This window comes from Anopheles ziemanni, chromosome X (genome assembly GCF_943734765.1).
Source record: "Anopheles ziemanni chromosome X, idAnoZiCoDA_A2_x.2, whole genome shotgun sequence".
NCBI classification, from domain to species: Eukaryota; Metazoa; Arthropoda; class Insecta; order Diptera; family Culicidae; genus Anopheles; species Anopheles ziemanni.
Window position 1 is genome coordinate 13678124 of NC_080707.1, and position 24144 is coordinate 13702267.

The 24144-nt window shown below is 42.8% G+C and overlaps 1 protein-coding gene across 1 annotated transcript in view; it reads left to right on the forward strand.

Moving 5' to 3' along the window:
* The window catches only part of LOC131291103 (uncharacterized), a 229508-nt gene that overhangs the window by 175967 nt on the left and 29397 nt on the right, over positions 1-24144 (forward strand). The window contains exons 8-16 of the mRNA XM_058320294.1: positions 9708-10004; positions 11553-11725; positions 11800-11969; positions 12036-12199; positions 14779-15094; positions 17004-17175; positions 18495-18614; positions 19688-19865; positions 19957-20107. Coding sequence (XP_058176277.1) covers positions 9708-10004; positions 11553-11725; positions 11800-11969; positions 12036-12199; positions 14779-15094; positions 17004-17175; positions 18495-18614; positions 19688-19865; positions 19957-20107 — 1741 coding nt within the window. The remainder of the gene's footprint in view (positions 1-9707; positions 10005-11552; positions 11726-11799; positions 11970-12035; positions 12200-14778; positions 15095-17003; positions 17176-18494; positions 18615-19687; positions 19866-19956; positions 20108-24144) is intronic.

A 24144-nucleotide genomic window follows, 5' to 3' on the forward strand; every position in this document is an offset into this window, starting at 1 on the left:
GTGCGGTACTGTTATTGATTTCCTCCACTCCCCTACTATTTTTCCATGCGCGAGAAAAAGTTTCCCGCTCTGATGTTCATCCCCCCGTGAGGGTTTGCAGAGCGTTGGCAGTTTTGCTTTGCATCCGTAATGGTAGGGAAGAAGGGGCAGGCTTTTATCACCGCGTATTCCCGCTTCGCACCCCCCCCTCCCCCCCCCCCCCTTTAGGGGGAGTATTTCCCCACACGATAGCACGCTGGAAGCGAGGCTCGGCTGATGAGAGGCCCGAGATATGGTTCATAACTTTACCATTACCTCGTAAAGTAATTGTTATTTGATGGTTGTTCTTTTCCCACTTTTCAATACACACCCCCGCCGCTCCTCTGTGTCCCGCTCAACCCGCGGGGAGGGGGGAAAATGGGACATCACACATACGCACGACCGAAACAGAAGGAAGCAAATACATAAACCATACCGACCACCATACGGAAGATGCACGCGATAGAGTGTGGAAAGATCATAATTCAATTTTCCCCCACCCCTTCCAGCTGTTCGGAAGGCTGGTTTTCCACGGGCGCCATTTGCTGGTGTGTTTGTGTATGTCTGTTGCACAAATCTTACACCGTGCCTTTGGTGTCGGTTTTTTTGTTTCCTTTTTTTCCCCCGGGTCGCGCAAAGTGTCCCATCATCATAATCGTATCGGAAAGTACCAACAAAAAAAAGGTGCTATAACACATTCACGCAACATGCTGCATACGAGGGGTTTGCCTCCACACAAAAGGCTAGAAAGCTGTTACCACGCGGGGGTTTTATGTTTTCAGCGGATCCCTTCGCGGGGCTATAAAACCCCGCAGTTACACACTACCCTCGCAGCATGTGATGGTGTATGGTGCAAGCCATATTCCTTACGAAGAAATTAAAAACAATTTACTTCTCTTCGGCGAAAAACGGTAAGTCCCCTAAATAGACCTAAATATATTCGGAAGGAGTATCCATTTTTAGCTGGCTTTCACACCCAAAACATGCTTTTGAGTCCATTCTGGTAGGGGAGAGGGAAAGAGGGAAAGTGGTGGGGGTGTGGGGTAGGTTTCCGGAGTAAAATTATGCCAATTTCTCAAGCAACACGTTCGAACGCCGAACGTTCTGAAGCCCATAAGGCCATCCGGGTGCGGCACCTTAGTACAAACTTTTACCGCTATTTATCATGACTCGGCTGCATCATACACACGCATGCGTTCACACATACACACGCCCTAATACAAAGCATCAAGCACCGTATAATGCAGAGAAGTTGCTAGTTGAAACCCCTGCAAACAAAAGGGAGGCTTTCGGTTGCATACTTTTGGGCGCAAATTGGATGGAGGCGCCCAGTGCCTTACTTCTTCCGACAGTCTCGTTCCGGCGTGAAGGAAGTGAAGGCGTTAATCAACACATTGTCTGTCAAAATGTACTAGGTACATTTTATAAGTACAACCTTTTTTGATAAAATTTGTTCATAAAAAAAAACTTTTCACTTATAAGCAACCAAATAAAAAATAAGGTAAGCTTCCAAAAGAGCCGAAATAGCAATTGATATCAAACATTCTTTTCTTGTTAGATTTTCGTTCTACTTCAATATTGTTTTATCATTTTTAATTTGCACCTTTAAATCCTTGGTAGAATATGTTTTTTCTATTGACTTTTTTTGTTTAATCTTACCTTTTGAAGTGCTTACGAATCACGGGCAAAAATATGTAATGTTACTTATGTACTTTTTTTCCAAATCAATGTCTAACGTAATCAAAGGATTTAATAACACGAGAGCGGTTTCAAGTATACTATACAACCGGTAATCATAAAAATATTACATGGTAGCAACTTGAATTCAAAAACAAAGATCCTCTTTTAAGTGTAGAATGGATTTTAATTTGTTGAAAGAAGTAGAACCGAGTGACACGACAATGAGAAAAGTATTAAAAAGAGTAGTTTCCAACATCAAATATTATGACGTCTCGGTTGAGGTTTTGGTGGCCATAATAAACAGCATGTTTCGGGTTGTAGGAAAATTTTCAACTAATGCAGATTGCTTTCTTGAATATAAAGGATTTTTTTAGTCAAATATGCAACAACATTCAAATAATGGAAAAGAAAATAATAAAAAAGGGGGTTCAAACAGAGGCGGATCAATCTGTATGGGTGTATAATGTTTGTTGGAAACAGTTCCAACAGCACCTGTCAGACGAAAAGGGAACGAGAGAACCGATAAATATGGAGGAAAAGCGGGAAAACTCTCACTCTGATACAAACACCGGGCAAATAAAGAGTAAATTTTTGGTTTCTTGCTTTGCCAAACGATTCCTAAAAGTTCTTTTTTCTTCACCCCGTTGAAAGTGTTTATAACAATGTTCTTAAGACATTGCACAAGACAAAACAAATATTTTCTACCAAAGTATGAAAGTATGAGAGCACGGAAAAGCGCACCTCGTGACGTGCACGGAAAAGCGCAGCTCGGGATGAGCACGGAAAAGCGCACCTAGGAAAAGCGCACCATGTATCTGAACATGGCTTCGTCGACTAAAGGTAATACTAAAAAATAGTATTTTCAGCAAAATTTAAGTTTGTAAAAATCGAGATATTGAATGAAAACACTCTTTTGTTTGGAAATTATTTCTACCCGGATGCAATTGGGTTAAACAGCTAGTACACAATAAAAATTGTTCGATTTTATCCTCCAAATCATTTACATCAACGTAATTTGCGTAAACTTCTTTTAATTTTTATCAGCAGTTTTTTAGTTTTTGTTCTATTGATAAATTCAAGTCAACAAATATTATAAACGGTTCAATGGTTTCGTCGTATTTGTCTGCTCTTTGAGCTATTTGGGCAGTTACATTATCGCAAATGCTGTAGAAGGTATTGACTCTGAAATCATTTAGATTTATGTTTGTTCCTTTCCGAATTCGCTCATTCGAATCAAACGATAAGGCAGTTAGTCTTGTAGCTTCCCTTTCTAGTTCATTAAAATTATTTCTGAAATTGTTAACAAAATGTGTGAGAGATCGAAGTAAAATTGACTCTTTAATTATTTCGCATTCTACTGATAATTGTGACTTATTGGTCCCATTTTTTTTTTTTTTTTGCAAAGTTCTATTCCAGATTATGGTCATTAAATAAATTTCAAATTGAGACATTTTTAGTAACAATGCGCATACTTAAGAGTTTTTATTCTTCTTTTAAACATGTATCTCTTTTGACAAACATAAAAAGCATATGACCATACATTGATCCGCCTCTGCCTACTGCTATATTTATATACAACTGTAAGTTTAGTGTCCCAACCAGAGTATTCCTGTCACCCAATATGCTGGTGATTGGCGTTCAAAGCGATAAACCAGACACGACGTTCCGGTCGAGAAATAACCTTAAGCTAGAAATATTTGGCGCGTGAAAAACAGAATAAAACTAAACTAAAGCTAGCGGTGTGTGGCACAGACTCTGGGAAGCTCGGGGCACTATTCCCACACACACATATACATGACAACCTGACCCGCCCGCTTGGGAATCCGATCACTATCGAGGGTAGGCCGATTTCGATTTCGTTTCACTGAAGCGGAAAATATGAGTTCTCTGTTCTTTAACGAAGCGTTTGTCTGGGTGTGTTTGTGAGTGTGTGCGTGTATGCCTTCTTACACAGTTTTCCGTGTTTCACCTCAGCGCCATATCGGTGGGGTATTGCCTTAAGAAACCAGAGAACACCAACTGGCAGGAACGCAATATTAATCGCGTCGAGAACGTCGAGAGGGGTAAATTGTAAAACGATGGATCTCCCATGGAGCGATTGGGTTTTCTCGAGCTAAAGCCAGTGACAAATCCCGTCTCTGCCACCGGGTGGCCTCCTACACAGGGCACACATCGTCGAACGTCGGGCAACCGTGCTCGGTTCTCATGCTAACGATGCGACGAACTTTCGCCCGGCGCAATCGAGGTGGACCCTTTTTCCCTTTACGTGGTACGATTTCACCGTTCATCTACTCAGAGGGGACGCCTAGGCCATGCGCATGCATTCGCCAACCCCTTCTCTGAGCTTATCCCGGGACCGGATGTGTGGAATGTGCAACCGTAATTGCATGCACATCACGGCGGTTCCATTCCGGAGGATCCCGATTCGGTGCTCCCGATGCATGGTGATTGGTTTTTATACGTTACGTCCGCTACCCCGCAGCCCCTCCTTTCGAACCTTTTGCGTAAGAGTTTTTCGGCGGAGATCTTGGGAGACACATTTTTACGTAACCCGTTTCGTCGTTAAGTTTTATGACTTCTTTTTGACCTCAAATACGTGACAAATGTTGGGTTAGGGGTGGTGATGTTACAAGCGTGAAGTTGAACGAGAGCGTGATTTAACATCAAGTAATACAGCAAAACCAGGTTTGGAAGACTGTAAATCTAAAGTTACAGCACATTTTTGCCATTCCATGTTTAACACGTTAACTGCCAAGCGCTTTTAGCACACTTTTTTAGTACAATCTTTTTTAATAAAATGTGTTTATAAAATTTATTAAACCGACGGTTTTTCACGGCTAAGCAAACACTTAGCTGCCCAAAGATTTGATATTAAATATTACCATAATTTTTATGTTGCATTTATTTATGTGACAAAAACATTTTAGAACTAATGACAGCTGGCTGTCGAAAATGATAGCCATGGCAGTCAACGTGTTAAAATCTTACCCTACGAGACGCCGAAATCGAAACTGGAAAACAAGATTTGGTCGAAATTATCAACTATTACAGACATTGTCAGCAAACTTTATCTCGAAAGCGGATGGTTTTTTCCCTAATGCACTTTTATTTAACACTAGAATACATTGCTTTGGAATTTTGCCGAATTCTGTTTCTTCCCTTATTTTTAAAATCTTATAACTTCACTATTTGTGAAGATTTTTCAAAATTACTTTACACCGAGCTAGCGGAACGATGAAGAAATGCATCGAAAAACCAAAAACTTCAAAAGATAGTCAATAAATATACTAAAAAGTATCAATTTACGGATTTGAAAAATCTTCGAAAATAGTGAAGTAATGGCGTTTTAAAAATAGGGGTCAAAATTACCCCTTTTTTTTAGATGTAGCTTTGGATTTTAAGAAAAGAATTTTTTGTAACAATATTCAGCCATTTTTGAGATCTTAAAATCGAAAAATGCGTTGAGGTCAAAATGAGCCCTATTTTGATTCTATTGTTCAGGTGTTGCCTCTAAAGCAGGGATCGGCACACGTTTTTCAAAAAGGGCCAGATGATTAAAGAGAAACCGAAGGCGCGGGCCGGATACTTTAAACGATGCTTTAATGTTTCAAAGTATGTAATACCCTTTGTAATGGAGAGTGGAACTTTCTAAATAGCAAGGTTGCATAAAAAGTTGTAAAAGATAAAATATTTAAAATGTTATCGATAAACATGTAACAGGAATACCTCGTTAAACAATTATCATCTTCATTTTTGGGAAGAAAATAAACCTGATGTCGTGAGCAAATCCGATAAAAATTGGGATGGTATGAAGCACTTAAATATTCTTACGGGCCGGATAAAATCATTTGGCGGGCCGGATTTGGCCCGCGGGCCGCACTTTGCCGACCCCTGCTCTAAAGCATCTAGTATTGAAACAGTTTTTTCTCTACCGCATCTGATTGTGTCTCAAGCCGCAACACAGGGAAGAAATAAAGGAAATGTGGTTATTCTACACTGTAAAACTCCACGAACAATTAACATTAGCATTTTTGTTTACTTTAAAGCGATTTTTACAATGCTACCTTCTCAGTTGCTATACGTTTGCATTGATGTACGAAATTGTTCAAAGGTCATCCAACTAGTCTAAACATGACATGTCTACGAAGCACGAACAACGTTTACTTTGTTTATTCTCTCGTTTTCGACTTGAGATAAAATCAGATTCATTGGAGACAGAATTCGTTGAGCTGTTTCAATACCAGGCGACTTTGAGACAATATTCACCACTACAGAACCAGGTGCCAACGTTCACCCAAAGGTCTTTAAAAGGGGCGAACGGACGAGACGCTTGGGAAAAAACCAACCAATGAAAACGGACCCTAAGCGGATGTCGTTTCAACGGAGAAAAACTGCCACGGTACCGGAACACGATCCTGGCAAGTAATCCGCCCCGTGGCAGATTGTCCGTTTAGTGTGATTGCGCAATAAAAATCGGAATGGAATGCTCAAATGATGGAATGCAAAATAAAGATGAATTGCTCTGCCTTTTCCTATCGAATGCTCGTACGGCGAGGTTTGTTTCTTTCCCGCGTTTTCCGTTATTTATTTCGGTGTTTCGGGATGCCGTCCTCCCCCTTCCACCTGTCAAAAGGTCCTTATACGTGCTGTCGCCATGGTTAGGCGGATCCGCTCTCTGCTCGTTTAGCGATTCACTCACAAAACGCGTTCATCCTGTCCAAAGAGGAACGAGATGTCGATACCCGAGAATGGGAGCAGACAAGGAGGATTTTCTTCAGACCAAGGCTGGTGAAGGTGGATCAGATTCGGGGTGAGGTGCTTGTGAGGTATGTGTGTGTGTGTGTGTGCGTATGTACGCCTTGCGCTGCTGGACACTGAGCTAACCACAAATTAATGGCATCATAAATCCCATCACCACAATCCGGAAGAGGCGCATACAGACGCGAGCATACACCCACGTGGTCGCGGTCGAACCTCCCCCCCTTGCTCCATAATAACGTAGAGTAGGTGGAGAAAGGATCCATTATTACCCTATAAATTACCACGGATCTTAACGGGCGTTGCTTAAATTACTTCTTAAGCAACCAGTTAGGCCAATGTCCAGCGAGGCACAATGGTCGAGAGGTACGGGCCAAGGAAACTTACACCCCCTCCCTCCCCCTCCCACCCCCTCCACCCACCTTTTTGGGGATGATTTTGAAGTGGCACCGGGGGTGGGTTTTAAAAGGCACCCATTTCCATAACGAAACCCATCCTACCTTCAATCGTGGGTGTTTGGGGCGAGCATACGAAAAACAAAAAACAAAAAACAAACCGGAGCGGAACGCATAAATATCAAATTTTCACAAGATTTACTTTTATTGTGCAAATGCCGAACCATTTGGCTAATTTTGAAAAAAGCAACAATCACTCACTTAAATAAGGCTTTGGGGTTTGGTTTTTGTTTTTTCGTTCAGCTGTCATGCTGTGACTGTAGTTTGGATTTTTACTAAGTTCACTCAACCACAGACATAGCACTGCATTTCGGGAAGCCCTGCAGATGAACGCTTCCTAACGTTTGTTTGGTTTGCTTGCAGGGATGTCACCGAGTGTGTTGCGGTTCGAAAGGAAAATAGAATTAAAAACCTACCTATAGATATTGCCTGCACATATCTTCAGCTCAGGGTCCGTAACCTCTTCGGGTCTGCAGAACGACTGCACATTCCAAAGGCATCCACCAAAGGGGGTGGAACAAAATGTGGGCGGCGAGGGAATGATTTATTTGAAACGAAAATAATTCATTCTGGAAGAATGGCGAATGAAACGAATGAGGAAATGTCCGTAAATCACATTTCACAAAATATGCAAAAGATGCGCATCGTTCGTGCGGTTTTTCGTAAAGTTTTGTGTTTTTTTCTTTCGTGGGTCTTTGGTACGATTTTATTTTTTCCACATTTCCTGTAACGCTTGGAATGATGATGCATGGCTTGTCTTTGATTTTATTTATTTCTTACTTCTTCTCTTTGCTGTTCCAATGCGAACCAAACGTTCGCTAGCAACTTGGTAATACATCTGTCTATATCTGCGAAAGTTGTTTTCTGCCACGCACACTTGAAATCACTCTTTCCCCTCTCTTTCTATAACACTTTTAAACGAGGAATGTGTACTTACTGTAGCGAAAATAACCACGCAAAACCTAATGCCACGCTGTCTCATTTCTCTGAACCAGATGGAGAAGAAAGAAAACCGCGAAAAAAAACAAAAGCACATTTTACCCACACACACACACTTAAGCAGCAGCACTGGGAGGGAAAATCCAATCGCAATCGATTGTGTGTTAGAAGTGTGCTCTTGCATGAAGTAAGCGGACGGATCAATGCTTCATTTGTCTACGACAGTAAAATGGTGTCACTGCACAATGGGGAACTTGTATGGAACAAGCGGTCTAAATTGGTTTTAACGAGAATCGGCGGTCGTTTCCCAATGTCTTGATACCCTTTGTATGTGTTTTGGTCAAAGCCATGTATTTAATTGTGCTACAAATCTTTATTTTCACTTAATAAGTGATTTATCAATATTTTAATATATTATTATGCCCAAAGTTATGCATTTTGTTTTTATACTTTATTGAAACGATTACCTTCACTCATGTGGAATCCAACCTAACTTATCTAAATGCGAAATAAACAAGCAATTTTCGTTGCGCAGCTAAAATTTCACTTAACGTAGCCAAGCACGAAAATTTGTTTCAAAGCAATAAAATGTCAACTTGCTAAACTGACAGCTTTAGAAAGAGTCAACTGTATAAAACCATTTGAAAAGATTTTCAAACTAAATAAACAGCGCCGTTTTATACGATTTAAGTTCACTCGCATGTTTCGCAACGATAAATGAGTATTATGATCAATTTTAGAGCACATTTACAATTCTGCATAGTTTGTTTACAAACTCGTCATTGCCGGTTGACAGTTAGCGTTAATTTGTTGTGAGTCGTGTAAACGTGTGACAAGTTCGGAATCTTTCAGTCATTTAAAATGAAGACGAATGAACGTTTCTGAAGTTGGTGTCATCTATTTGCACCTTTAGAAGCTGAACTGCTTTATGTAGTATTTTATCATATCAGTATCCATGTTTTTCAAAGAGACCAAGAATATATTAAAAAAAATACTTTATTTACTGATTCAGGTGCATATTTTGTTTCTCGATCATATCGAAAAATATGTTTGATGCGTTATCAAAGCTATAAAGCCATAGTTTTTCATTTCGCCCTGTACTTCTTAATAGCAGAAGTGGGCAAAACATTTTAAAAGAGCTAATTGAACTACGTTTGCGATCTTTTGATATAAAATTTCTCGGAATCTACTTAACTTAGAGAACTATGAACTAACTGCTTAACTTAGTGAAGAAATGTATCTGTAATGTTTGTACTATTCATCGATTTATGACCACAGTTTCTCCCATGGTGCAATCGCTTCTGGTGCCTTTCTTCTATCGCCAAAAGGAACGAGCAAACGCTTAGTGAACGGGCAGCTGAAAGCTCCCACAGCATCAAGAAATTTGTTGGGAGCTCCCCGATATTTAATACGCGAAGATTCGATTCGAAATAATCCACCGAGGCGTGATTATTGAAAATCGGAGCGAATTCCCAGGTCAATTATCATCTTTTTTTGTGTGCTTCCTGTTATTTTTATGCATTTGCATTTTATTGCCGCTGTTTGAGTTCGTGACCCTTTGCGATGATGATGATGATGATCCCACTTTACGCAAGGCCAATGGGTCGTGACAATGTTTTACACTAATTCTCCCATTCATTTGCGAGCTTTCGGAAGGGAAATGGAATCCTGGTGTAATCGGGATTTTAATTCACTCCACATCGCAATTGAAAAGCAGGTTCTGGATAAACGAACCATTAGAGGAATCCCCTCTGGGGGGGGGCTGGGAGGGGAAACGGTCCACACCAACGCCACCGCAGGTCCAACCTGATCCACCCACCGAACAGCGACTAAAAAGCGACTCCCCATTCGTTTCAGCAGAAACATCCACATGTTATATTTGAAGCACGTACAAAATCAAATAAAGGCTGTGCTAATTCCGGCAACCTCGAGTGGCGGACGCGCTCGATACGCCGCGGCAGCAGCCATCACGCCGGCCTGGTGGAGCTGACCGATCGCAACGGGGCGGGCCGGTACAGGCGGGACGTGCGCGAAACCACCAAGTACATCGAAACGGCCCTCATCATCGACAAGGCGATGTTCCAGAAGCGCAACGGCAGCACCCGGACGGAGGTAGTGCACGACGCCATACAGGTGGCCAACATTGCCGACCTGGTACGTACGATCCCAACTTCCGTAGATAGCTTCTCATAGTACTTCCAGCCGCAGGACGCGTCAAAAGAATTGCGGAACACATTGACATGCGAGCGGTGCTCAAGGCATTCACAATGTATCTCCAATCGGTTGGACGTCAATGGAGCGGGAAGAAGATGTACTTCTCCGAACCATTCGCCTCTGGGAAGTACTAACTTCGGACTTCGGCAAAAACCACCCAAACCAACTGGCAAACTTATTCTAACATTTGTTCTCACTCTGTTCCGTGGAAGAACTCACCCGTGCGCACGTAAAACTATCCAAGTTCAATTAGACCAACTTCTCCCCAGTCCCCAAGTTACAAGCGCAACTCCGGACCGGACTTTTTCCGGGATGCCGTATACTTTCTTTTCCTATCCCTCGTTTAGCTTCCTTTTGTCCTTTCCAATCCCCGCGTAAAAGTTGAAGGTTTATCGTACACAGCTAGTACAAGCTAGGACAATAATTAATTTTGGCATGAATCACAACTTTCCATAACTTCTTGCCACCGAGTTACCCAGCTCCAAGATGGCCGGCTTACTGGTTGCAAAACGAACGGAAGGAACGGTTAAAAAGGAACGGTTAAAAGTTAGAGCGAGGAGATGGACAGAAACTGCACCGCAAATGAGATGCTTTGGGTGCCAAAACACTTCCAGAGTGGGCTCTCAAATGGTGCGGATTTTGACCCTGGGAACTTCGCTCACCTGCAAAGTGTATGCTAATGAGGGCAGGTACTTTCACCAACCTTTTGGTGTATTTCTTATCCTCTCTCTTATCCCCTTCTGGTGTACATCCTTCTTCTGCTTTTAATTTCTCCCTCCTCCATTACCCTCGGATGCATTTTGTGATACCTCTAAATGCGTCAAGATATTCGCAAACACCCCAAAAAAAAGAGGTTCCTATTCATGGTACAATTGATTAAATTAGCGGAATCCAAAGTTTTTTGCCAAGTTGGCTGATTAGAAGGTGCGGAGGTCTAAAGTATGACCTTTGCTGAGGATCTCCGGTTTTGGGTTTCACCTTGAGTTATTTTTGAAGCCAACCTTCATTTGCATGGATGGTTGGAAACATCCCACGAATTAGGATGGAATATCCCTTCGGCTCTAATCCGAGCTTAGCGCTAGCAAATCGCATCTGCCCCATCGAGTGTAATGGTTAGCGCCTCATGAAAGGTTTCTCACCTGAGCGCAAGGAAAGAAGAAATTGAGTTAGATCGGCAGCCAAAATGCCTGGCGGGTTGGATATGAGTTGAGTCGGTGACACGGTTTCGCAAGGTTGCGGGCCAAAGTAATGTAACGTGTTAATTGCGTTACGAACCACGATGTAGGTAAACATAATCTTGACTTCAAGCAGCAGATATAGGAGTTCCAGCGCTCTCCGTGGAAAGCCGGCACCAGCGAGCAGGAGAGATGGGCATCGATGCTTAAATAATCTACCCATAGGCGCAAGCGATCGAACCGGACCATCAGCATCGTTCCAAACGCCATCCGTCCTATAGAACCCTTTCCATCTGTTCGCCTTTCGTTGCAGTACTTTCGAACGCTGAACACACGCGTGTCCGTTGTATATATCGAGACATGGCAGGGCCAGAACCAGGCCCAGATTGACGGTGGGAAAGATATTAGTAAAGCAATATCTAATTTTAACGACTATACATCTAGGAATTTATATAAAATAGATAAAGATACGACCCAGCTGCTCACGTAAGTACCGTGACCGACTCGAAGGTGGCGTTCTCTCCTCCCGATTAACGCCGCTGTTCTCTTTCCCGCCGCAGCGGTGAAACATTCGCCGGTGGCGAGGTCGGCATGTCCGTGCCGGAAACCGTGTGCACACCGAAGGCGGTCGGCATTAGCGTCGACATGAATCCCTATGAGCCGCATCTGCTCGCCGGAACGATGGCGCACATGATAGGACACAACATCGGCATGGGCCACGACGACAACCGTAAGCGAATCGTCAAACCTGACTGCCAGACGTCCTCACCCACCTCTCTCTCTATCTCTTTTCCAGGTGATGAGTGCATCTGCCGCGACTGGCACGGTTGCATCATGTCGCAGTCAATTGTCGGCCTGGAGAACGTCCAACCGTACAAATTCTCCGAGTGCAGCCGGTTAGACTACATCGACGCCCTGCGGATCGGGCACGGTCTCTGTTTGCTCAACAAGCCGAACGAGGTAAGCGTTACGCTCTGATGCGTTTGTCAAAGAATCAACCGGGTGGGGGTCAAAGCGCTTACACGCGGCTAACGACAAACGATGTTGAACTCAAAGAATCAAAGGCATCATAAATGTGCATCTGATGGTTTTCATCATGTTCCAAATCGAAGTAAATTTAAGTCATGTTTAGTCAATTTCCACTTCTGTAATGTCAAACTAGTCACTCTATTGAGTTTGACATACACCAATGATCCGTTCTGAAGTAAGAGTAGCATATACAGTACGTGTAGTTTCTATACAACAACCAAAAACTTGTTGGTTTTTTTGAGAACCATAAATTGTTTTTACGAAAAATAGGAAAGAGTACACATAAAATCGTCTTTTAAGCGTTTTTAAATAGTTTTATTAGGTTCATCTGCAACATAATTCATGTAACAAGTTGATTGGTATGTCACCCGTTTCCCGGGTGACATTAGCAATGGTAATCCAATACTTAATTTACTAAAAACGTTCGTGTAAGAATTTTTAATTCCAAATTTTGTCCAAAATGATTGTATTTAAAATATAACAGCGTGACAGTAAACGTGTTAATGAATATTTGAGGTTATCATGAGATAGCGACGCCATTTATCACCTTTCTGACAAGACGTAGCTTGCCAAAACCCCATAAAAAAAATTAACTATGGTTAACCGCTGGTTCGGTTCTGTTTTCAAGTGTTATTTTAACACTTTTCAAGTGTTACTTTCTTTTTGTATAGGGTTTTTGCAGGTCATGTCAAGAAAGCTGACAGTTCGCGTCTCCTGATTACCTCAATTACTTGTAAGCTGCTGTCCAGTTTTCATAATGCAACTAGCAGCTTTGTCAGTGGTTGCTATTTTTATTTCAAAACATCTAAGCTAGTAGTAGCACTACCTTTACTGTTAATAATTTAAAATTCGAGGACTTGGATACTACATACCACGTTTGGAGTTATGGAAACCGAAGTTCCTTTTCCCAAGCGCACAGAACACAGCCTAAACCATACAAGTTCCGTAACCAAAGTCACAGATTGAACAATACCACGTTAACACGATAACGGTCACGTTATCCAAAAGTGGACGACAGCAGCAGCTAGTTCTTAAATGTTTTTGACCCTTAAATAAATGAAAAAATGCAACAAAAAAAACTATAGTAATATTAAAACCAGGTTCTTTGGCAAGGTATGTCTTTGTTTGGTCTGCGAAAACTATCGGTTTAATAAATTTTATTAAAAAGAAAAGTACTAAAAAAGTGTGCCAAAAACACTTGGCGCTCAACTTGTAAAAAAGATTTTAGATAAAAACCTTTTAAACTAAACAATTGCAAAAAATTAAAGCCATAAAAGACCATCCAAAAGTAAAAAGTAAAGACTGGTTTTGTTAAAAAGGTATCAATGAGGAGGACATAACTAAATGGTTCTATAGTAACTACACGCGGTGTATGAATACCTTAGATTATCCTAAATCAGTACGTGACAAACTGGCATGAACTTCAAATATATCAGCTCGGTGAGGTAAATGTGCGATGCATTTTGTTCAATCGGGCTGCCTTCCCGATCGAGGAAAGGGTTCAAATTTCCTCTTGTTTCTGTTTGATTTGACGTTTTGTTTTTGTTTTTCAACGACGACGATTCGCTTACGAAACGCTCATGCTTTATGCAACTGTGCCCTATTTGCGTTACGCCTTTTTCTCTGCAGCTTCTCTCGCTTCCCTTCCTCGCCGCTAACACCTTCCTCCAAAAAAGGGAGGGAGACAAAAACGGCCATTAATCTACGTGTCCCTCCCCCCCCCCCCCCCCCAAGCCTCCCTACCAAAACAAAACATTATCGAACTCCGATGCGACGCCGCCTGCTCGCATGGAAACGGGAAAAAGGCGCACAGTTAGAGCCGGCACAGTTCGGTCCGGGTAGCAGGTTGCAAAGTCCCCGTCAGCACCCGGGTCCCACTACCACTTCTACCCGCTAAACCCCCGCAGAATCGGGGCGCAAAACTCCGGCACCGGCCGAAAGCTAGTGCTTTTAATGAGAAATTTAGGACCGTCACTAAATGAGTAATGAAGCGTATGATTGCACCGGAAGACCACTGCTGCTACTGCTGTTGCTGCTGCTGGCACGTCTACCAGGGGGAGTTTTTGGGGCACCCGGTGGCAATGCCATCGTTAGCCTGTTTATTTGCTTCAGCTCCACCGATCCAGCCTCCCTCTCCCTTTTTCGAGAAAGGGAGAAATTTCATTTTGATGCATTTTGCGAACCAAACGATGGCTAGGCGTTTTTTCTACCTCTTCTTCTTTTTTCTGATGAGCGCGGGGTTGCCCAAAATCTTATTATCTGCCAACGCCACAAACGTATGCGAACGGGTTCGCAAGCGAATGAAATAATTCGCATAGGACGATCCCCTGATGAGACTAGAGTAGCCCGGATGATCCACTTTTCCTTTACACAAAGCGTCACCGGGAGCGGGTGTATGAGGGGAGGGGGGGGGGGTTTAAAAATAATAACAGGGCAGATGCAACGGGGAGGGACTCTCTCCGTCATTTAACGTTCCAGTTCTAACGTGGTCTACTTCCCCCCATCCGCAGGTTGAGCTCCGGAAGAACTGCGGCAACGGGATCGTCGAGGACGACGAGGAGTGCGACTGTGGCAGCGCGCTCGACTGCGACAAGACGGATCCCTGCTGCGACGGCATCACGTGCAAGCTGAAAAAGGAGTCCCAGTGCGCCACTGGTCCATGCTGTGATAAATGTATTCTAAAGCCTCCGGGCGTCATCTGTCGGGATGCGCACAACGAGTGCGACCTGCCCGAGTACTGCAACGGCGAGTCCGGCCAGTGCCCGCCCGATGTACATAAGAAGAACGGCAACCCGTGCGGCATGAACTCGACCGGGTTCTCCACAGGTAAGGGCAAAACCCGTTGTAATAGGCAGGACCGCGGTTCGCGCGCTGATGGGAGCAATCCACCTTGAGATACGATATCTCAGATCTCGGCCCAGGTAACCCTCGCTGGTTCCTAGAGTCCAAAATCTTAGTTAGGGTTTAAAGCACCACTCTCTCATCTTGTCAGCGACATGCTGTTGGGCGAAACAAACCAATTAGCAACCACACTGTCTTGCAATCACCTCCGGTTCAACAACAGGTTGAAATTCCCATGTAACATTCAAAGTTTTACCACAGTTCTTACAATGTCGTTTATACTGTATCATTGAGTCTCATCATAAGAATAATAATTGTCCTTTCAGAATTTTGTTAAAAGCATCCCTAAAAAATATACCTAACCTAGAAAACAGTCTTATCGTGAGAACTTCAGCTAACACCAAATGTATGTGCAATGGTAACCAAATTCTCCTAAGGGTTGTCAAAATTCGCGTACGGTAATGACAAACTAATAATAAATTCCTTAACAACCTTTGATGGCAAATTGTATCAATGTGATTTTAGATTTTAAGAAATTGAAATTAGGCGAAGTGAAAATTATTCTACAAAATTTCACTGATGAAATGACATGTCATACTTCGAAATAGGATGAAGTGCTGCACTAATATAAAAAGGCGTCGCTGTAGAAAATGCTTTGCAAATAATTAACAGCCCCATAGTCGCTCTAATATATTTAATTTATTACCGTAAAACGTTTGGGATTAAACAAACATTATTCAAAACTCCTTAAAACGTTTGGCACTTTATGCTACTGCTAATATAAGAGTCGATAGTTGTTAGGTGAAGTACACAAAACTAGTAACGAACAAATGAAACGTCAATCCGTTTGTCAAGCAAACGGATTCTATTCCTTCAAATCACTTTGAAAACTGTTGTACAGAATTGCATCGTCCTAAACTCTGCTTTGGTGGTATTTGATCATGTATTTTCTTCTCATGTGGAGACATCTTGTTTATTCTCCAGAATCGATCAAACCAATCAGTTCTTCAACATAAAATACTTGAAAATGTGGTGCTGCCACAGCTTTGAGGTAGTTTTTAATTGGTTTTCGATTTAAATACACTCTTTCCAGTTGCTATAATACCGTTTCGATATTCATGTTTTTCATTGAATATATTGGTAAATTAGTTCGCAGTCGAATTTGCAAATACGGAAATTGATAGTACAACATAGCCTACCTCGAGCTAGTAAGGTTGAACTAATAAACTAATTGAAAAGGATATAGACATTTATCAAACTCTAAAAACTATTGTACCTAAGCATTTGTTGGGGATAATGCCTTTTAAATCCAATTACCTTTAAGCAGTCGTGCAGTAACCGGACAGAGTGTATCCACTAGACGACTGAACCCAAAACAAAATGACTTCTGAAAGCAGTTTTACGTGTGCTCTCATAATATTATATTAATCTTGTTCTAAAACCCATTTGATTCGCCTCAAGGGATGGTATTTTAGTATATTCACAAACTATTTAAGTTCACAGACATGATAGATTTTAATGTTTGGCCTTAAAGCTATCCTTTCACGTTTTAAAGATATTGAAATAACTGTTTTGCACCAAAATAAGCAGTAATAAAATTAATTTGACTAAGTCTACCCGTGGATAAACTCTGACACAACTTGTCCAAGTCTATTAAGCCCCAGGAATGTTACTTGGAAATGTTACTTGGGAACATCCACGATAGTGGCGCTGGCCAAATACACACGTTTGGGGATGTAAACACAAGTACGCATTGCGTTTGCAGCAGCGGAGTTGCCCTAAGGCTACTCCGACCTAACCGTCGGAGATGCAAATGGCGATAAGCCTGACACGCTGCGACAAACACCGGCACTAATCAATGCGATTACCGTCATTGCCATATTCCCTTCAACAGGATACTGCTTCAACGGAGTGTGCCCGACGCAGGCGGCACAGTGCGAGCGGGTCTGGGGCTACAGTGGCACCGGAGCTGATCGCGTCTGCTACGAGCAGTTCAACTCGAAGGGCTCCATCAACGGCCATTGCGGCAAGGACAGCAATGGCAACTACATCAAGTGCGAGCCGGAGTAAGTATCCTAAACACACACACGGAGGTTGATTTTGCAGAAACCAATAAGTCATCGCCCGTGCACGGTGTGAACGATGGATATTCAGAATCAGGAGTTTGTCCTCCGCCTCGGCAAACAGCGCCCCAAGGAACTACCAATTTGACAGTGTTGACGAACATACTGCTGTGAAAATTATCCTCCTGCCAAGGACTGTTCGCTTTATCTTGGCCGTATTTTGCTAGTAAATTAAACTTTCATCACCCTCATCATAACTTGTTCAAATACCGCTACCGTTGCTCGCTTCAATGCAGTGAAGTAAATTCCCGGAGTGTTTCCGTTTTTGGAAAACCATATTCCCGAAAACAAGCAAACAAACAAACAAGCGTCCACACACACACACACACACACACAAACAAGGATGGACGCAGTTGACCCACCAGCGGCGAAGGAAATGAGCTGATCACATCATTATCCAACGCTGGCTCATTGTCGGTCCCTTCATTTTCGTGCTGCTTTCCACCGCTTTCCCTACGGTTGCGTAAGAAACCCTGATTCCGGAGACAACCCGGTGCGAACGTCGTGTTTGGGACGTCGGCGTTGTCGGTTCGACCATCGTTTTCCCCGGAAATGTCGCACAGGGTGGGAGAAATTGGGTCAGCAATGACTTTTGGAGCACGGGATTACAGCGGGAGTCGTAGTCAAGCCGTCCAGAGTGTCCACCACCGACCGGATGGCCCGTCGCCACTGGCTCTCAATTACTGCCGCATCGTTGCGAAGGGTTATTACAAGACAAATCTCTTGTACATGGATGCTGCGACTCGGAAGGAGCTCCTTGGTGACTCTTAGCGGAAGTTGAGGCAATGATGTGGTACGTCGTTGCGGTGTGTCGTTCCAACCTTTCCCGAGGCCCGGGGCAGCTTGATTGTGCAACTCGAGGCGTAACATGAGTTTGTCGCTCAAGAGCAACAATTACACGGCTGCACACAGCGTTACGGCGCCTATTAATTTAGCACACACCGAGCTTCACACACCGCTCACAACGCTGTAGGGTTTGGAAAGAGGCCTCGAAAACAGGGTGATTGTGCTGCTTTCCTTCCATGCAGCGTAAGTGCTGCCGAGAGAGACGAGGAGAACAGAGCTGTGGAAAGGCACGTTGCAAGCACCAGAGTCTTAGCCATCCCCTTAATCATCTACTCTGGACCTTTATTTCAACACGGCATTACTAGCCAAGTGAATGCTTGTGTAAGACAACAATTACCTGACACATTCATCGCATTCGCTGCAAAAACGCTCCCGTCACACTTGTTCTCAAACGTTTCTCTCCCTCGACTCAACAGGAACATCCAGTGCGGTTCGTTGCAGTGCAAAGATGGCGACCGCACGCCAGTCGAGGATTGCAGCGAGCACCTGTACTCACGGGCAATCATCTCCATCCGCGGCACGGAGTACGAATGCAAGTAAGTGTACAAGCCATTGACAGTGCCTTGAACGTAAAACCTTACAAATGTGGTCTCTTGATTTTAGTACAATTTGGCTGCTCAGTTTTATTTCAATTAGATCGAGTAAAATGACATTTAAATATATCGTCTAACTTAAAAGTACTATAACTGTCTGCTGGTGTCTAATAATCGGCGCTGACAATAAGAGGTCTCGTTTTAAAACACTTTAAATATGTTATTTTTGAACATTGTTCTAATCTTTTAAAAGTTTCCGTATTGTACAGTCTAGCCTCTAGTGTTTGTGGCTTATTTAATATACCTTTCTTACATTCCGTTAGCTTGATGAAAAAGAAAAAGAAGTTACATTAGAAACATTATGCATTTTTTAATTAATTCAAACATTTTCTAAACGAAAATTACAAATCCCAGACAAACATAAACAAATTAAGAAAAAGTAAAAGTAAGAATTGTATTACATATTCTACGTTAAAGATTCGAAAATTTTAAAAACTAACCAAAATTGAAGTGTTTTGGAAATGAGCTTTCAAATTACACCACTCCAAATAATTCGTGTACAGTTCTGTTGATTCTCGGAGCTGAAAAGCATCTATTTTGGAACTCAGCTCTAGATTCGGAGAAAAGCCATATTGGTAAAAGAGTAAATGAAGCCCTGGCAGTTGCTTTTTTCGGTCGTAGCTACACCCGCTGTGCGACGATGTACCTAAAGGTATGCAAAGAGAATCAATTCGTCGATTTCAACGTGCTCATGTGTTTCATATTGCATACCTTCAAGCGCACAAGTGAAACAGTTGGAAGACCCCTTGAAAGAGAAAATTAAAAAGAGGACAAATTGACCATTTGTTTATCCTCCAGTGTTAACGCCCAGTGGTTCATTTCGTTAAACTCTCTTTAAATAATTATATCAAGTCAACGGTTGAAGGATAAGCCAATAGGATAATATAGATTCTAACCTCTGATTAAACTACCAACCAGATTAACTTTTAACCAGCTTGCGAAGCTGACAACCGTCTATCAATAAGGTGCTATTCATTACATTATTGAACCCGTAACCGAACACTTCTTCTACGCAGATCGATCACCGGTACGTCCACCAACTCCAACACGCCACCGTTCGGCCTGGTACGCGATGGTACCCCGTGCGGCGATAATCTGATCTGCGTCAATCAGACCTGCGTCAGCATCTTTCCTTACATCGATCAAACCAAATGTCCGACGAATCACAACAATCTCGAGTGCTCCGGCAACGGGGTAAGTATACTTTTACTATAGTACAAGGACAGTGTTACAAAGTGTAACTATCTACTAAACACACACACACTCTCTCTCTCGCTCTCCGTAGGATTGTACTAACACTAACAAGTGCTTTTGCAAGTTCGGTTGGACGGGTCCGGACTGCTCAATACAGGCGCATATCACTACGACGTACTCGTCGCCGGTCACGTCCACCACGGAGGCCCAGATCGTCATGGAGAAGAAAACGACTCGTTACGGTAAGTCCCTTCGTTGCCCAAGCTCGATCCAGTAGTGTGCCACGTTGTACTTTGTTTTTATCTTAGTTTCCGTTCGATCACAACACATATATATACACACACACACACACATACCTACATACAATACTTGTTTCGGTTCAGTTCTGAGTTAGTTTGGACTGTTTTGCTAGTCTTTTGTGTTATGCCAAACAAAACCAGAAGAAACATACAGAAACCAGAACAATTTCAATTTTAACGATAAAAGCATTGAGCAAAAACTAAACAACTTACACCACCGTATATATGTACTGCGATAGCAGATAGCAGTGAGCAAAAGGATATACCACAAAGTAGCGTGAGCAATTACGAAACCAACGCTCACCAAACTCACACAGACACCACAAACAGGAGCAGTCAACTAAATATTTTGTTTTCGCATAATGCACCAGATACGCAGCAAAGAGCTCGAAACACGCCGCTCCCTTCTGTGTCGCGTCTTCGTTGGTGTGAAGATCAGACGCGTTCAACAACACATTGTCAGAATGATTGTCAGTTTGGCACTTTCAGGAATGTACCACGCTGGAAGGACTCGCGTTGAGGAAGAGATATAAGAAACTATTGGTAGCACTCCGGATCGACGGACTCTGTTGAAGCATCAAACATGGGTAGCTCAAGCAAATGCACCGTGAGAGCCCCTTTTCCTTTCCGGTCCACCTTTGGCATCTCCACTGTTGCGCTCCACTGATCTCTAGCTGATCCTGCGCCTTGCAACCATCAGGATCAAGTTTCACCTCTCGGTATGGTCTCTCTCATCTATATGTCCTTGGCAGTCTAGCGTAAGCGTAAGCCCATACCCTCCGCGTACACGGGCAGAGACCGTCCCCGATTTTACAGGGACATTCACGATGGGCCTATAGCTCCGAACGAAAAGAGCAATGAATAATAGAAAATCCAAGAACATCACGCAAAGTTTAACCGGAACATCTAATTATGACAATGGTAATCGTCCACTCCTCCCACAAACCCCGGGAACACTTTCCCAGGCGGAACAAGTGTCATGCGAAATAAGTTCATTCCGATTAGGTCTCCTTTGTTGCTTTTGTTATTTCCGATCGTTTGGTTTTGGTTTGGTTTTTCTTTCGCAACTGCACTGGTCGGCGACACTTCAACGCCTTAAGTTAGATAACCGGCACACGAACCTGGCTTAGTGACCGGGCAAACTGTCAAAGCTCTTGTTGAGGCGAGACAAGATCCGTATGCTTTACATTACACTTTCCGTTTTCACATAAAACAGTCACTCTTTCCCGTACTTACCAGTCTTGTCATCAAGTCATTTGAAACACACGGGTCCGCTTTACGTACCTCTGAAGCATGCAGCTTTCTGCAGAAGGAAAGTAAGACCTATAACCCATCTTTGTTCTCCTAGTCGTGGAACGTTGAAGAAACTCGTCTCGTAAGTCTTTTCTCGCTGTGTTCGGTAAAACTGCTTCTCCTGTATGCCGGTGAATGGTTACTAAGCTCACACATGCGCTGAGTATTGCATACCTTTTGGCGCAACGATGGCAGACTATCATTTAAGGTGTTCACCATGTTTGTGATATTCTTGCTCCCAGTGGATGAAAACAAAACTGTACTCGTAAGCACAAACCGGCATCAAAATCAGTTGGTGAAAATAGTAAAAACAAACACACACACCCACACGTACACATGCACACACAAACTTTGCCACGAAAGCCCCAATGGATCGCTGCTCGGTTCCAGCAGCCGAGATCGTCTCTACGGCACCTACAGCACATTATTAACGAAAAAACAAACGCAACGAAAACAACCGGAAACAATCGGTTACCTTCTTGGCACCATCGATTCATCAATATTTTATCTCTCTTTATCTTCTTCTTCTTCTACCTCTTTTTCCTGTTTCTTTCTTCTTCGCTACCCACCGACATCAACACACAAACGCCGTTACCAACCGCGATAAACAATATCAATATCGAAAACAATCAAAAAACAACTTCATGTATGTGCCTCTGTGTGTGTGTGCTTCTATGTGTGGGTGCGTGGATCTGTGTATGTGTGCGTGGCTGTGTGGCGAAACAACTTCGATTCCATTGTAACTGCAAATCGGTGGTTCGAATCGAACACACCTCCCACAATCTGCCTCTTCTCCATCTCACCTTAATGCCAAAATGTGCACACATACGCACATACCCACGAACTTGCGATCAACCACTCTCACACACACACACACACACACACATACACATCCTTCCGAACAATCGAATAATCAACCCTAACCTGGCACCGACCTGGGCACGCTGGTCACTCGCGAAAATAAAACCCTCCCGCTGATGGAAACCGACCACCACCACCTTCCAATCTGTCGCATCTACTACCGACCTACTTGACGATTGCCACGCGAATCCCCCTTTCCCCGTCCCACTGCCCGTTTTGCCCAACCGAATCGGACGCTTGCGTAGCTTACGACCAAGGGAAAGTGAGCACCTTAGCTATGGTAATCATGTTAGTGGTAATCGTCAAATGTGTCTTCCTTTGTTTCGCATTGATGGCTGTTTGTTACAGGTACGGAACAAAATCAAAATTTTCTAAAAGAAAACAAAATCCATCAAACATTGCTCCCTCCTTTCCATATTTAACAACCCACTTGTAAATCTTTAAAACTATTTAACCAAAAACTATCCCTTCGGTTCGAATTGATCGAGTAAACGATCTCATTCTTTACTTTGGCACCATTCTGGTCGGTTCAAATTTCAGCCATTGCCACTTTACTCTATCTCGAAAGCAGGTGGTATTAGCTAAAACTAGCTTGTGTCTGTTACGTTTATGTTCATAGTTGCTAAACGTTACCTATCTTGTTTGCTTACAATTGCTGCTGTATATTTTTCAAATGTTGCCCAGTACTAAACTGTTAATTTGTTCCTAATTCCATCTCACTTCCTTGTTGAGGACAGCTTTATGAAATAATTTCTAGATAACCAAATGTTTAGATAGGAACAGAATTTAAATCTAGAAGACAAAACCAGATGAACATAAGACATAAGCAAAGGAGTTAGAGACAAGCTGAGCTGATTGGTTAGAGGTAAAGATAGGTGGCAATGGCTGTAAAATATCGGAACCAAACAAATATGATCATTTTCAATTACATTCGTCTTTTCCCTGTTCACCCAACTTTTGTCCTAGTGTTGTGAAGGAAATTTGGTGTTTTAAATGCCTTTCTTCTTACTACTTTTTCTGTTCACACAAAGTTTCCCCCAGAAGTATTTGACTGTGTTTCAAGTTGTTTCAAACTTTGAACAAAAGTGATAATATCCCTTAACGAGCCTTCGTAAAACGCTCCTAATAAAACAACGTTAAAATCTTGGTTAAAGAAGTAAATATTGCAACATTAAAAAAAAACTCCCTCCCTTTCCCCTGTCCTTCGATTACTTTCGACTCTTTTCATTTTATCCCATTCCAACCTCTCCATGCGCCATCAAGAACTTCATCGAGCTGCATTTTTCGTTTTTACCGTTACCCATTATCGACTTTTGTTTCATGTTGTTATATTATCTTTTCTCGATTTTCTGTTTCGTTTTCGGTACCGGTGGTTTGTGTATGGGTTTTCTGTTTTGTTTTTCGTTCTTTTTCTCTTCCGTTCTCCCGTTTCGTTTCCGTTCCAGAGCTCCCAAGCTTCCGCCGCCGGTCACCGAACCTACCGCGCACCGGCCAAAGCCTGCTGGGAGGCTGAACACGCGCGCCACGAATCGGGCCGCGCCCGAACGGCGTACCGGTGTTGAGAGGAGCTAGGGATAGGCGGTGCAAAAATTCCGAATGAGAAACACTGAAATACCTCAAGCCATGGGGGGCAGCATTCAGGCGATATGTTAGTTAAGAGCCTATTAGAGGCACGCAGTCGCAGGATACTGTTGAGTTCCGTTTCTGTACTAGTTGTTGGAACGGATTGCAAAGCACAAATGTTCCCGGAAACGCCCTAAAATTGAAAAAGTCATTAGGACAATATTTCATAATTGTAACAATATTTACCTACTTCCATGTTTTAA